Genomic DNA, 15,214 nt, shown 5'->3' with positions numbered 1-15,214 from the left:
ACTGCATTACATCAGTGCAGCTCCTTTAGGCACATGATCATGTTGAAGATTGAGCTGTGACATATTGAATTGGCCCATAAAGTAGGCATCATAAAAGCTTCATCTGAACATGTTAACCTCTCATCACATGCACTGCAATAAATGATTGTGTAAATGTTCTTGGTGAATCCTAATTGAGATATACAACACTGGTATGATTTAAACTGTCTTCTAACTGGTGTAAGATAATATGTACGCACCTGCAAATGAAGCCAGCACTATGACCCAGGCAACTGTTAATTTCTGATGTTAAGAATTGTGAGATTACTGACACTTAAATTTGTCTTTTTGAAAGCACATGTTCAAAAGCAACCATAACTTTGAGGAGAACACGTGTTCAGTTCAGACTGGTCATGGATAAGATGGTGAATATGAGGCAGTAAGACTCTGCATTTGTACCAGTTTGAGATGGTTCTCAAACCTGTCTTTGTTGAATCAATATGTATCCTGTCATGTAGATATTGTTTTACAAAGGAAGTTGGGTGTTGGGTCAAAGCTATGTCATGTAATTTGACAGTGTCTCAATTAAATGTGTTTGGGGTGCACTTTGTTTAGTCTGGTTAAGATCTTAAATTGCTTTATAGAACTTCCAAAATTACAATTGCCAATTTTAAAGCTGATTTTCAAGTAAATTGAAGAGTCTTACACACAGCAGTTATTGCAGAGCTTTCCATCTAGTAAACAAGCCCCTTGTAAAGAAAACACAAATAAATGGAGCTGTTCTAGGTGAAATTTCTGTCATTATAGCTGTGCCAGTTAAGGGCTGGGGTAAGTATGCCTCAGAGTCCAACATTGGAAACAGTGTTGTATGCCAATAAAAAGTAGATAAAGTTATAAAATACCATGGATTTTGCCACTGTAAGACTCCCATCACCTCTGTTAGGATTCATCATGGTACGTTTGCTAGTATAGTGGTCTTTGCAGAGCTCTACCAGTAAAAGTGTGGTCTAGGGCCATTGTGGATGACTGGCTTGTAACAGTCCAGTGTCCATCAGAAGATTCTGTGATAAGTTTTCTTCCTTTGCCTCTACTCCTTCTTTGCTTTTGGCTCTGTATGTCTCTGTGGGATAAGAGAATAGTCTTGAAAGGAGCTTGCAGTGGTATTGTCTTTCTGTCTAGTTCATCACATGTATTTCACTTCAGTTTTTCTGGATGCTGTTGAGTTGTGGTGACTTACGGGGAAATGCCAGCAGTGAGCCCAAGAACGAGGTTTGAGGTCCTGAAGGTTTTTCCCCAGGTCACGGCTGCTTTTGAGCACATGCTCTCAGACGGACAAAAAGTTTCAGCATCCTCCTTTTTCTTCTCCATGGCAGGACATGTAGGACATCGTAGGACACTACAAGGAGATAATAAGCGAGGCAACAAAAAGTTTACTGTAGGACGATTGTCATGAAGTTTTTGTCGTGTTGATTTGATGGGAAATGAAATTTTGAAGAGCAAGCCCAGAGTCTCTCTGTTTTAAGCACCTAACCATGAAGATATTCACCACACAAACAAAACTCCTGAAACAGTCTTGAATGCACGTCCTAGCCTCCAGCTGTGTCTGTACCTCTGCTTGTTTAGAGAATTGTCTTTTGCAGGGTGGGGGAGTTCAAGTTGGCGACTGTGAAAAGGAGAGCAAATACTGTATAGCTGTGTAACAGCCAGGCTGTATGGCTTTCCATTAGTGTAACTGATGATTGAAGTAGTTATCAATACTTGGAACAAAATCAACACTGAAAAATTGGTCTTGGACTTTGCCAGCTGGTGTGGATAACCAGACACCCTAGGGCAAACTTTTTTAGCAGCAGTTTATAGAGATTGAAACAATTGTTTGCAAATGATTTACTCGATGCAGACACAGCTGCCTCAGTCTGATGGACTCCAGCATGGTTTCTAAGCCAGGCACTTCCAGTTTCTCACTGTCATTCAGTGTCTGATTCATTACATCAGATGGGCTCGTTCATTTTGGCCATTGTTTCCCTGCTTGTAAAATGGATGCAGTCATAATCTGCTGGTTGTACTATCTGTCCACCTCACTTGAGCTATTGTGTGGGTTGGTTAATGTCTGTGCTCTGTGCCACAGCTGAATGGGAGACAATGGAGCCTGCAAGTGCTGGCAGTGACATCCTCCCAGTTGGGTAGCATTGAGAGAGAGACTTTGTGTATACATCCCTCCTGGCCTCCTGGGACTTGGATATAATCACAGTGTCATGATGGGAGTTGGGTACCTCCCTCTGTCAAGCATGTCTGTACCATAGTATTCAAAAGATTTAACTGAGGGGTCTAAAAGATCTGGCACGTACAGAAATCTAGATGCTCTTTCTCACTTTTGATACTGGGAAATAAGTGAGCCCATACAGAATGACGAAAGGGTTTAGCACTAGTGTGGCAATTCCTGTCCCTGCGTTGCTACAGGGTTCAGATGAGGTGTGAAGCGGTGACAGTCAGGGGACCTCTAACCAAGTGAAGAGAAACCATTCTTAGTAAAAGCTCTTGTATTGTCAGCTGTCATGGGTGTGCTTATGTATGCAAGCACTTAAACCCTAGTAATGTAACCTTTGCAGTCTCTGATTCTGAACTATTTAGCTCTGTAACGTCTACTTACTAATTACATTGGTGCATTATTAGCAGTTATTTATCTCCATTGTGGTTGCTTGCTTACTTGAACATGCTGTTGTGCACCAAGTTCCCTCAAAGTACTTCTGAATAGTGTGTTGTTCCTACAAAAAACTGGCAGTGAAGAGGGAGATGGAGAGTAGATGGACTTTGATATGAGAAGGGAGTTGGAGTAATGAAGCACACACTGCCTCCGAGCTTATGAGTTGGACAAACTATCCTATACACCTGATGGAACTAAAAGTGCTTTGATCTCATCTTGTTTCAAATTAAAAAACACACAACCTAAATAGTACTGCACCACTTCAGGTCCTGTTTTCTTGTAAAAGAATTCACCTACAGATGTCTATTACTACTGAAGATTTTTATCAAAGAACTACTTCAGTATTTTGGCAGTTATATATGTTAAAAGGGTAACTGCTTCTTTAGATTCAGTGTGTTGTTGTAAGCCAAATTTAATATAGTAACTTTTACAGTGATTTAGGATTTAAGAGCTCTGATAGTGAGCATTTAAGAGGAAGGGGAAATAACAAAGACATTGCTTCCTGTGGACTTTTGCTGACTTAAAGTGTGTTGAGTTGAAGGGGATTGATTTGTGCTTCTTTTAAAAGTGGTGGGGAAGAGTCCAGGGACTTGTAAAGCACAGACCTGTGATCTGTGGTGGAAATGAGGGTGGGAAACAGTATTGAACAATTCTGGTTCATGTTGCAAAAAAAATGCCTAGCTTAGCTACAGTGGTTACCACATAGTTTTAACTATTGAAAGGCTTTATGGGAGATTTTATCATAAGAAAACAGAATCTTGTAACAGTAAATTATTACTTCAATAGCATCAGAAATATGTCCTCAGAAATGCAGGCTCTTTCAGATAATTTCTGTATTGAAATTCCCTTCCCTTGCAGATGAATTACTTCAGAAAGAGCAAAACTATTCTGATGATGTTTTGGCCAATATGATCAGCGAACCCAGAATCAGCTATGGAAATGATGCTCTCATGCCTTCGCTGACAGAAACTAAGACTACAGTTGAACTTCTGCCAGTGGATGGAGAGTTCAGCCTAGATGACCTTCAGCCATGGCATCCATTTGGTGTTGATTCTGTTCCAGCCAATACTGAAAATGAAGGTATGTACAATAAGGGGAGAAATGACAGAATATTCTGAGTTGAGCTTTGTGGTTTCTCTTCACATTGTTCCCTGGAAATTGACGTCTTTCTGATGGAAGCAAAATAGAGTTCCTCAAATGTAAGTTTAGAACTTGTCTGCTGTGTCCCTTTGACGGAACAGAAAATCCTAACTAAAATTTGGAATTCAGACACGCAATAGCTTTCAGTGTTGAGCTTACTTTCCTTGAAAAGCAAATCAAAATAAATTACCATGAATTATGACTGACAGTCTTAGAAAATACATGACAATTAGCTAAGGTAGCTCAGGAAGTTGTTAGATTTGTGCCATGATGAAATCAGTGTTTCAGTTAAGGAAGAGCTTTTTGTTTGCTGGTACAATAATGATTACAGATCCTGCACAATCCTAGCATGAGAGTTTATTTTATTTCCACACACGCACTGGTTGTCTGGAATGTACTGCAAAAATATGCCTGCGTAGTCACAAATGCAACTAGTTAGTGAAAAGTTTTTTTCCTGAGTATTTCATGTTGCTCATGGACTAATTTATTGAAGTGGCTACATACTTCTTTAATAATTTATATATAATCTGGAATTGGTAGTTAACTTAGGTGCCAGAGCCAATTAATCAGAAACCTGAGGGACTTCAATCCTGTCGATAAGGTTTCTCCCATTATGTTTGTTTTCATTTATCAGTTCAACTCCACTGTCATTAGTGCTAAGTTAATCACATTAGTGAAAGTTTGTTACTGCAAAGCAGCAGATTCACAGAGGCTGGAACTACAGAAGTCTTTTTTCAGGCAAATTTGTAATTCCTAGCTGAACTGCACAGACATTAACCTCCCTCAGAAATCTCTCGAAACCACCGGCTTAGCCTATACCTCCTCTCAGAATGAGTTTTGATACCAGCCTTAGTTGGCAGTTAGTCTCACTCAGCACATGTGACTGTTGGCAACTGGGTGCTTGGGAGATGAAACATGGGACATTGATTTGCCAGATCTCAGGTTGATGCCAGGTGAAACCAGTGGAGTCAGAACCAGCTCTGTTGTTAAAGTGGGTCAGCCCCAGGAGTCAGAGAAGGCCAAGATGAAGTAAAAGAATATCTGAGCAAAGGTCAACAAGTCAGTGAAGCAAAATCTGAGGGGAAGAGGAGAGGCTGGTCAGGCGTGGGGCTAAAATCAAACTGCCAGGGGGTCAGCACTACAGGTGGGAAGCAAGTGAAAGAGCAGAAGGAGAGCTGGTGCAAACTAAATGGCCCAGCCAGCAGCAAGAACCAGAAGGCAGGAGATGATGACAAGGACTCCAGATATGCCTGGAGGGCGCTTGCAGCCAAGTGATGTGCTGAGTGTCTGAGAGCAGCTGACTGGATTGCATCAGGTGCTGGTGAGTAGTACAGATGGCTGACAAGGCTGGCTGATGGTGTCTGTCCTGCAGGAGTATTCCAGTACAGCTCTGGCTGCCATTTCTCCCATAGCTGAGGCATGCAGGGCATCAGTTTCTATACCCACTGACTGCTTCCATGAAACTTTGTGAGGATTAATTACTTTTGAAGTCTGTCCTCCCACCTTTCAAAATGTAACTGATTCCAGTCGCCAAGTTCAGAAGTTATTGGGTAGACAGGTGCACCCAGACATACCCACAGTATAATCCTTCAGAAACCTGGCAAAGCCCAGAGTTTAATAATGAAAAATACATACTTCAGTGTGGCACTGAATTCCCAGAGGCAAATACGTTGAGTGTGGTTCTTTCAAAATGTATGACATCAAATAAGAAACAAAACCTCTCCTGCCTTGAATAAGATACTGTTTAATTATTAATCCTGTGTATTTTAATGCACTGCATGGTTTCTTGCAGCACTTCTTAATGTTTACTGTGGGAATATCTTTTAACTTTCATACCTTTTAAGTTGCTGGGGTTTCAGGTTGGGGGTTTATTTGATGTCAGGATTGTATTTGTCATAAAATTACTGCAGCAAACAATTCTGTTGCGCCAACCATTATCAGCGTTTAAGTCTGCCCAGCTAGAAATTATTTGAAGACTTAAACCTCTTCAAGTCCTCCTTGCTTCCCGTTGCCCTTCTCTTTCAACTACCCAGACCACAATATTGTTAATGTTCTTATGCCTACAATACTTTTTTCTCTCTTTAGATACCCTCTCTACACTCTTGCCCATAGTATCAATGGGAAATTTCACAGCCTTGTCTTTTTCCTTTGTCTTTGTCTCCCACCTCTTTGTTCCAGAAACCCAGGACTAAATGTGTCATTTGTCCTCTCTTCCCATGCCTGTTTTCTTCTGTGGCCATGGTCTAATCACAGGCTTTGTCTAAATTGCTTCCAAAAACATCTGTCTGTCTTGTTATAATATTTGGAAGTAGCAAGAAGGAAATAACAATTGACACAATTTTCTCCTTTTTTCTCCTTTCCCTCTCCACTGAAGGTCTTTTTGCATAGTCTGTTTTTCACACAGTAAGTTCCCCTTATGCAGTGAGGTTTTTGTATTTTATGCAGTCATTCAGAGCAAGTCATTCCTGTTTCTTAACAAATAACAGTTCATCAAAAAAGGTGTAAGTTCAAAAACAGTGTGCTAGGGAAACCTCAAATACTGTAGTGTGACTAACTGTTGCAGCGTTAGTGACGATCTCTTGCTGCTGGGAGATGCTGAGCATGACATCACAGGTAAGAGAACTGAACATCTCAGCTCCCATTTACTTGGGTGAGGGCTGAGGGTGCTCAGGACTGTCAAGAAAATCACAGGATGTTCCACACAGACAACGTGGTATCTGGGAAGTCTGCTGAGCGGTTGGTCCAGCAGATATCGGAGACTTAGCAGCGGAGTTTCAGATGTTAAGCAAGTTACCAGTTCATTTGTTAATACTGCTTTGGTCTAGTTTGAAAGCTGAAGTCAACTTTGTTTAAAACTCTGCTGAACACAAATCCAGAGTGCTAACAGCTAAGCATGCAGATAGGTTTCTAAGTAGAATGAGAGCCTCAACTTCCTCACTGCAAAGAGCTGCTGCACTGGATAAGCAATAGTTCTTCAGTCCTGAGCAGGCACACCAAGTAAATCATTCACCTCACTGCAAATTTGCATTACTGTCAAAACAAATTTCTAATGGGACCACTGACATGTGAGAGGCAACTAAACAAATCCTGGAGCTGGCTGGATTAGGACCTGGGATCCCACTCCCTCCGGTACAGTCACAGCGCCAGGCCTTGTTTTTAAGGAACCATTCAGGAAATGCATAAACCAAAAGGTGGAAGGAAATGCAGCCATTAAGTCTTAGTTTCAGAGTATCCAGTATTCTGCATACAAGTGATGAAGTTAAAATACTACAAAAAATACCTTAGGTTTGTCATTAGTTCTCATGCCTGTTTTCTGCCATGGCCATGATCTAATCCCAGCTTTCAGCTGGAGATATTAATAGTGTATTGGATTGGTACATTGCCATATAATCTCATGGCTTCATAACTCCATTTGAAATTTTCCAGTCTAAACTGCATGTTTAGGTAAAAGGATGGGGTTTATGCAGTTTACTCAAATTGCTTTTTCTGATGAATGAGTGGAAAATAGTCTAAAATTAAAAAGACCTTGAAAGTGTAGGTAGCTCAGTTTTTTCTGAAAGAATTTCCTTCCTGGTAGTTTCCCTGTAGATGTCCACAGAGATGAATCCAAAGCACTACACCATACACAACACAGCTTGCGTGGCTGAGCGTATGTCTAGCGTATTGCAGTACAAATCAGGCTAACAAAAATGCTGTCTGAGGACACCGCAGAAGGCACCACCAAACTGTCAGGAAATTGTCTTAACAATGAAAAATGCACTTTCAGCAATGGGGGAAAACCCCAATAGTTGTGAAGCTCTAACAAGGCCCGTGATCATTTTGCCAGTGGGTAACTGGGTATAGTGTTTTACCCTTTGTATTTTACCAGTTATAGTTAGCTTTAGTGATAAATTACGTATCTGAAGTGAGATTTTTTTTGTGAATGTACTGTCTTTGTCTTTAAGACTGGGCCAGTTACTCCCTTCAACACTCTTCTTGGTGGGTGAACATCATATACCTCTCCTCACCTGCTGGTTTGTACTAAATTTGAGCTTTTTGATTCACCTTTATTTTACTTTAGAAAAGAGAAGCAACAATGTTCTCTTTCTGTTGAAATGCATTGGCGTTAGATACATGGTGGGTTGTAGAGCCTGTATGAAACCTGCATAGTCAGTGTAAGCGGATATCTACCAATTATGAGGCTATCTGGAAAATTTTCAGTCTTAATTCTGTGTATTTCTGTGCACATGGAAGTGTGTTGAAGAGAAATACGATTCTGGAGCATCAAAATGAATGCAGTTTTCATAATAATACAGAGCACATCTTACAGTTTCAATTTTGTTAATGAAAGCTGTAGGAGGTTTAAACTTCTCCCCTCTGTATCAACTGCTGAGAGGTGCTGTGGTCCAGCAGGGGAGGCAGTGAGGAAACCCACAGACAAGGTTTTCAGAGTTAACTGCCCATCAGTACTGGGGCAAGAGCAAGCAGGTTTTGAAATGCAGCTGTAATTCAAAAGGTGGCAGCTCTCCAGAAACCAGCCTTTGTTTGTATTGTGCTGCTTGGGGCATGCTGTACTTCAGTGCCTGGAATCACGATCTGCTTTGGAAAACCTCTGATCTTTTGCCTTCAGTTTTTCCCCTGCAGCTGGTTTGTGACCTCAAGAAGGTTGATTTAGTTTTTGTGTCAGTTATGAAATGTGCCAGTGATGTTTGCCTTTTCCTCTGTAGAGTGCTTCCAAAACTATAGATGGCAAGAAAAATTATTATTAATACTTTCACTAGACTCCACAGATACTGCATTACGCTGAGGTCAGGTCTGTGCTACTGTACAACAGAAATTTCCTCCATCCTTTTCTGCTTTCACCTTCTTCCATTTTTATTGCTACCCACAACCTGCTGTCCCAGTTCTCCATAGCTATGGGCATGTAGGGTTACAGAGTGAGAGGGAAGTAAGACCCCTTAGCCTTCTAGCGAGGAGGCAGACACCAGAGCAACAGAGGAGGGTTCTTCAGGAGCAGTTTGAGTAATGTTGGATCTTTGTTATTTCTTCCATTGAGACCTTTCCACTGAAGATTTACAGCTGACCTACCTGAGGGTTGGTGCTGACAATATTGGAAAACCTAGCAGAAGACTGAAATAGGAAAGTACTCAAAAATGTAGTTTTTATTTAAGGATGGAAATTGGGTTTTGTACAGCAGTATATAAGGAAAGCAATTACATGGTCTGCTAGTGCCACTCTGAACTGCTGTGAAGAAGAGTGGTTTGATGGCTTGTCTCTGCAACACCAAACCAGCAAGCTCAATGAAAATTCTGCCCTTCTGGAAACACAAGCAAGTCAGATACGAGGATGCACTTTTAGTCTGCAGCTACTATAAAGCTTACTGATTTTTTTCTCAGAGGCAGGAGCTATTGCAGTCATGTCCTGTGTACAAAGGACATGGGTGCCACATAGGCATAGTAGGTTATTTGTCAAACCCATAGGAACACTAAGCAACTGACACAGACCTCCTGAGAAGATGGGCAGTCCTGTTACTTAAATCAGCAGTGTCATCAGGTTTGTGTGATTTCCTGATGCCAAATGCTGTGAGCAGTTCTTAGTGATTGAAAACTGTGGTTTTGTCAGGTTTCCTGTGTTATTGTGGTTCATTGCTGCTGATTAGAAGGTTCATAGTTGAATCCAGGAATTCAAATGAACGAGAATACCTTATTCTAAAAATTCTGAATTCTAAGGTATAACAGTATTTATTTCTGAATTTTACTTTCTTTCTGAACCAGCATATTTGGGTAGATGAAGAAGGCAACAGTACTGGAGCAAAAGAGAGGAACAACAAAAAAAGAGGGGGAAAATCTGAATGTTTTAATTAACTTCTCCAGTATGTTTGAACTCAACTGAGGTAGTAGGTAATGATTTAAACAGCTCCTGAGTTTTGCAAAACCTGTTTTTCTATTAATGCCAGTGGGTACCATCAGCCTTAAGTTTCAGCTGATAAAGCCTTAGTACAGTAATACAAGAGTTTTGCAAAACTATGTATGGCACACAATTGGGAAGAAAATTGTGTTTTCCTTTTGCTTTCCTTTAAAAAATTTGAAGACAAATATGCTGTCTGCAAATCTGAGCACATTGCAATGAAGTATTGATCGTATTTTCAAAATGCGCTTTACTTTTTTCAGACCTTATACCTAGTGCTGTAAGAATCCCTGTTGAAAGGAAAAAGGATTTGGGATTCAGTGGGTTTGTAAGTCAGCATTGATCAAGAGTAGTTGCAAGAACTCATCGTGTGCATTCTTGCTGCCAGATCTGATCATCAATTGGAAGAAGTTTGCACATCATGAATATAGCTTCCCTCTGCAGACAGAAATTTTTGATCTTGGATGTTTTTGCACTTTAAGCAGTAACCAGAATATGATGTAAAATTGACGCATCAGCTGTGAATCTTTCCTTTCAAAGTCATGCCCATCCCTTCCTTTTATTTCCAGGATTAACTGAAGCTGTTGCTTCAGTAACTTTGTCTATGCAGTAAGTGTCTCCTGCACTGTCCCAACGGAAGAGCAGTTGACTTTATCATTTTGGGGGATTTTGTTTATTTTTTGTTTGCTTTTCTGTTTCTTTTCTGCACATGCCCAGTTGAGCCAGTTGATGCCCGCCCAGCTGCAGACAGAGGACTCACCACACGACCAGGTATATAACTTGCATGGCTTTTACCTAACCTGTGTTTTCCGCGCATGCATGTGGTCTGCTCGTGCTGAAACGATTACCTTTGCTTTTGTATAACGGTCTCTTAAAATGTAATGCTGTGCCTGAACCAGGGAAGCATTCCCACCCAAACCCCGTGAACCTGCGTGAGTGCTGTCTGTACCAGGCGTGTTCCAGATGTGTACTTGCAGAGGGAGTGGGACCCAGAGAGCCAGAGCTGATACTCGTATCAAGTTGTCATCCCTTCTAGCAATAATGCATTAGGAAGTGGTAGACATGGCACCCCCTAGTGCAGAGAGTACTTTTAATTTGGAATGTATGATAGAAATGTTGAATCCTCTGTGTAGAGCATACAGTTTCTTGCAGTTGGGTCTAATAAAGAATTCGTGCATATCTTCATGCAGGGAGCATCAATGTTTTTTACTGTGACATTTTTCTTGGCTATCTCCAGGTATCTAAAAACTGATACATATATGCTCCCTCTGGATTCTCTAAGGACACCTCTCTACAGCTATTCATTCCATTCTAGGATGGAGAAGGGTGATTATTTGCCCTCTGTCATACCTGTATCTTCCTCTTGATTTCAGAGTAATAGCAGATGACTAGTTTGGTGTGTCAGGCTGCAAATGTTTGGAGAAAGTAAATGGGACAAATCTGATTTTTGAAGTAAAAGAGTGCTTTTCATGCTAACTTCTTTTGCTTTTTTAGGTTGATTTTCCTCTTGTATTTGTTTAGGATTATCTTGAAATGGCAGATTCCATTGAAAGCAAGCAGCCTTTCATTTCAGAAGAGCTCTCCAGCACATAGTGAGATGAGATCAGTATAATTTAGGGTCAGAATTATTTTAGTGTTACAGCATCGTTATGTTTTTTCCTTCGGATCAAATAAAACTGATCAATCTGTCTTCTTTTTCTCTTTTCCTCCACAAATGTCCATTAGATAGCATATGGGCAGCACCCTCCCAGTGTGTTTATGCCTTTCTGATAACTCACCCATACCAAGGTTTGCCAGGTGATGTGCTCCTAGCACTGTTTTAGCAGTCTGACATCTTTTCTTGTGTTCAGAGTCTTAGTTCATTCCATGAAGAGAGCCTGGAAACAGGTATGGAGTTAGCTGTCCAATGGTGCCAAAAATCATGGGATGAGGGAACATCTCTGCCTTCTGGATTAGATTTCTTCCCCAAGAGCAGTAGAAACATCATCACAAATGAAACCAAGTGTGTTTAATCTGAATTTTGTAGTATTAGTTCAATGTAGGAATTTTCTTGTAATATTGATGTTTGAGACTGTTAACTATTTTAATTTTCAGTCTTGAAAAATCTCCTGTTATGAGGCCCTTATTTATTGCTAAAGATTATTCCTTCCTCCCTTCTATTCCCTCACACATACACACATGACAGAAGCCTTTGATGTCCCTTCTCTAGAGAATGGGGTTTCTCACACTGCTGCACTCTAGTTTCAGAGTGAAATTGTGTGTTCTAGTCTTCTCTGTCAGAGCTCTTTGTTGTTTGGGGTAATATAAATAATACTGAAAGTATGGCTGGCATAGGTCATGAGTGATCTTTCTGAATGATACATATGGAGAGGTGAAAAATATTTCAGCATGTGACCATTATGGCTTGAAATTTCCATCAGATACAGTAACTTTTGCACTATGAAAACCACATGGGTTGTTTCCTCAATTCTCTGCTCAAGTGCAAAAGCAGTACTGTCCAGGGGCCTGTGCTGCCTTTATCAGTTTTAGCACAGATTTTAGGTGCTGCGAAGGCCCATTCTCTGCTTTTGGCACAGAGTGAACCCCTCCAGCCTGGCAAGGATGCGTGCTACATTCCTCTGCAGAGAGATGATGCTTGCTTCCCTGAGTGACTGGAATCTCTCACTGCTGTGCCTGCATTCCAAATTTCAAAGCATAAAGTGTATTACATGGGCTTGTGAAATGGGGATTTTGCCTCTTTACAATAGTGCTAAATGTAACAGTAAGCAAAACATTTTCTCTTCACTGTTGGTAGACCTTAAGTTCCTGTGCCTTTAGTCACCATGTCCAGACTTCTGCAAATTTGTCCTTACTGATAGAAATTCTGGCAATAAATGTCCACCTGATCTTGTCTCTGGAGCCTTCTCTTCTCCAGGCTGAACCAGCACAACTCTCTCAGCCTGTCTTCATAGGAGAGGTGCTCCTTGGAGTATCTTCGTGGCCTCCTCTGGACTCACTCCAACAGGTCCATGTCCTTCTTGTGTTGGGGTCCCCAGAGCTGGATGCAGTACTGCAAGTGAGGTCTCAAACTGTGAAATACAAAAGGGATTCTGAAAGTTTAAAATTGTGTGCTTTAAATTTGTTTTACTTGCTAATTATAGATAAAACTTCTATGTTGCAGGTTAAAAAGGGAGAAGAGATACTGGGGGGTTTGCAGTCACTGTATCTGTTCTTATGGTTTGAGGCTAATTCCAAAAAAAAGAAAAGAAAGAAAAATGAGCATATTATTTTACAATGAAAAAGCATTAACGAGGGACCTGGAGGCAGATTAATACATGCAGCTGCTTGTAACTTTTTGTTTTAATTGCCTAGATTCTTGTTTTTTTCTGAAAGGTTTGTCCTTTTCGTAGTCCTGACTTCCCAGTTTGTGCTTCTAATTGATTTGCCCAAGTGAACAGGCTGGTGACCTGGTTCTTTAGGGTGAAAAAACAGGTGTCATGTCAACCTGCAACAGCCCAAGGCTGGAAATAAGAACAAGTGAATATTCTGTAGGTTTTCAGAACCCTTGAAGAAAGTCAGCTCTGAAAGGACTATGGCAAACATAGAAACAAGCACCCTTTTTAATCTTTACCATTTTCATTTTACCACTTTTCACCCATACAACATTCTTACAATGATTAGTACATTTTTCTTACTAATAGATCAAAATCTTTCAGATTACCTTTGTGCATTTGCCACAGAAGAGATAATTTGATCACAGTACAGAAAAGAAGAGCAAATACTTAGTTCTCAGTAGTGTTTGTGATAACTAGGATCTTGTTATTTCACCACACGATTCTCCTTCAGAAAATCAAGTCTGTGAGTAAAGTCAGGAAAAGTAGAGTTGTGCAATCCATAGAGCAGAAAAGCTTATGAGTAAGGGCCAAGTGTAAAGGATTTACTAAAATCTAAGCCAGTTGTCCCAACCCCTACCTCTGTTGCACTCCACCTTGGCTGTCAGCAGTCAAAGACTGAATTTGAATCTGATCTACATCAGTCCCAGGAAGAGAGTACTGTCAGGGGGACCTCCATTTCCTAGTATAGATACAACATCTGTATGATTGACACCGCTGTTTGAAAAGGAGCCTAGTGCTTCAACATACTGTCCTTCTACTTTTTAATACACAAATAGGGGAACAAAAATAAGAATTATGCTTAAATCCCTTTCTTGTCTCTACTGAAAAAGGTCAGAGGCAAGGAAAATAGATGTACTAAGCAGTCATCACGGAGCTGGTTTTTAATATAGCGCAAAATAAGAGCTTTATGATGTTTCCTTCTCTTTACAAACTGCTGTGTACAGGGAAATATTAGAAGGCTTCAGTCCAGCCTGAGAACTTCCACCGGAAGAGCTTCAAATAGAAATACCTCTTTCCTTGGTAGCCTAACTATAACAGCTTTTGCAATAGTGTTTCCTTCTCGCCTGTGCCCAGAGGTTGGTTTTTCAGGACAAACATTTAATTTCTTGCAGCTGAATTCTGGGTTTAATAGTAACTTTTCCCTCTTTGTGTGTATATATAGAGATTATTTTTATTTTATGCATATATTTATGTATATACACACATAAAGATACATACAAAAACTTTTTTAAATACTCATAAGCAAGATCCTTTTTACTAATGTTAATTCCTCAGGTCTGATCTGTGGAAACTGAGTGAAGATTAGAGAACCTACATCAGAATGGAGGCTGCTTAGCGTCAGCACATTTTCTGAAATTCAAGGTGATAAAGCAAACAACCAGTGCTCTGTTCAGGGTTGATCATATTATCATCTGCTGCACAGTTGCAGTTGTAATTATACCACTAGCAGCTGTAATGATATCACTCTCAGGATGACCATTATTCACAGTGCAAGAATTTTGTTATATTAACTGTGTTACTTTCTTCCATGTAATACAGTTTGGGGGTTGGTTTACATTCTCCCAACTCTGTCAGTTGATTGTTTTTGCAGTCAGTCCAGAGTTTTGAGGAGACATTGCACATAAAGCTGCTTCTGTGTCTCTTGCCCTTCTGCTGATAAATCATTACATGTCCGTCTTTATTACATTATATAGAAAGCTGAGGGGGTTTTTTTCATACGTGGTTGCAGAGGCTCTGAGCCCGATAGCTGTTCTGCAGAATCATTAGCACATCTGCTGCAATCTGTATGAGGTGAGGGCGTAGAGCAGCTTAGTGAATTATTTATGATTTTCTTGACAGAAATGGCCAGGGTTTTTTTCCTCTCTAAGTGGTACTAGTTCAATACAGTTAACTTAAACCAATTGTCTGCAGCTACCAAGTAAAAATCATTAATGGATTTTTTCCATTAGATTGTTTTGTTTTATAAATTAGATCATTATTAACTGTGAATGCAATTATCTGTGCATATGCACAGCATCTGCATTGACATACCAGAAAGATTATCAAATTTTACTTATTTGGATTCTTCATTTTTGCACACATTTAAAATAATCTCTGGTGTTCTTAGACAGGATATCTCATACTAAGTTCCAAT

The 15,214-nt window shown here is 40.3% G+C and overlaps 1 protein-coding gene across 1 annotated transcript in view; it reads left to right on the top strand.

Moving 5' to 3' along the window:
* Positions 1-15,214, top strand: part of APP (amyloid beta precursor protein) — a 205,021-nt gene that overhangs the window by 172,993 nt on the left and 16,814 nt on the right. Inside the window, exons 13-14 of the mRNA XM_080613686.1 lie at positions 3,539-3,760; positions 10,424-10,477. Of these exons, the coding sequence (XP_080469812.1) occupies positions 3,539-3,760; positions 10,424-10,477 (276 nt within the window). The remainder of the gene's footprint in view (positions 1-3,538; positions 3,761-10,423; positions 10,478-15,214) is intronic.

Source organism: Psittacula echo (assembly GCF_963264785.1).
Source record: "Psittacula echo genome assembly, chromosome: 3".
Taxonomy (NCBI): Eukaryota; Metazoa; Chordata; class Aves; order Psittaciformes; family Psittacidae; genus Psittacula; species Psittacula echo.
This window is presented reverse-complemented; position numbering and strand designations above follow the sequence as displayed.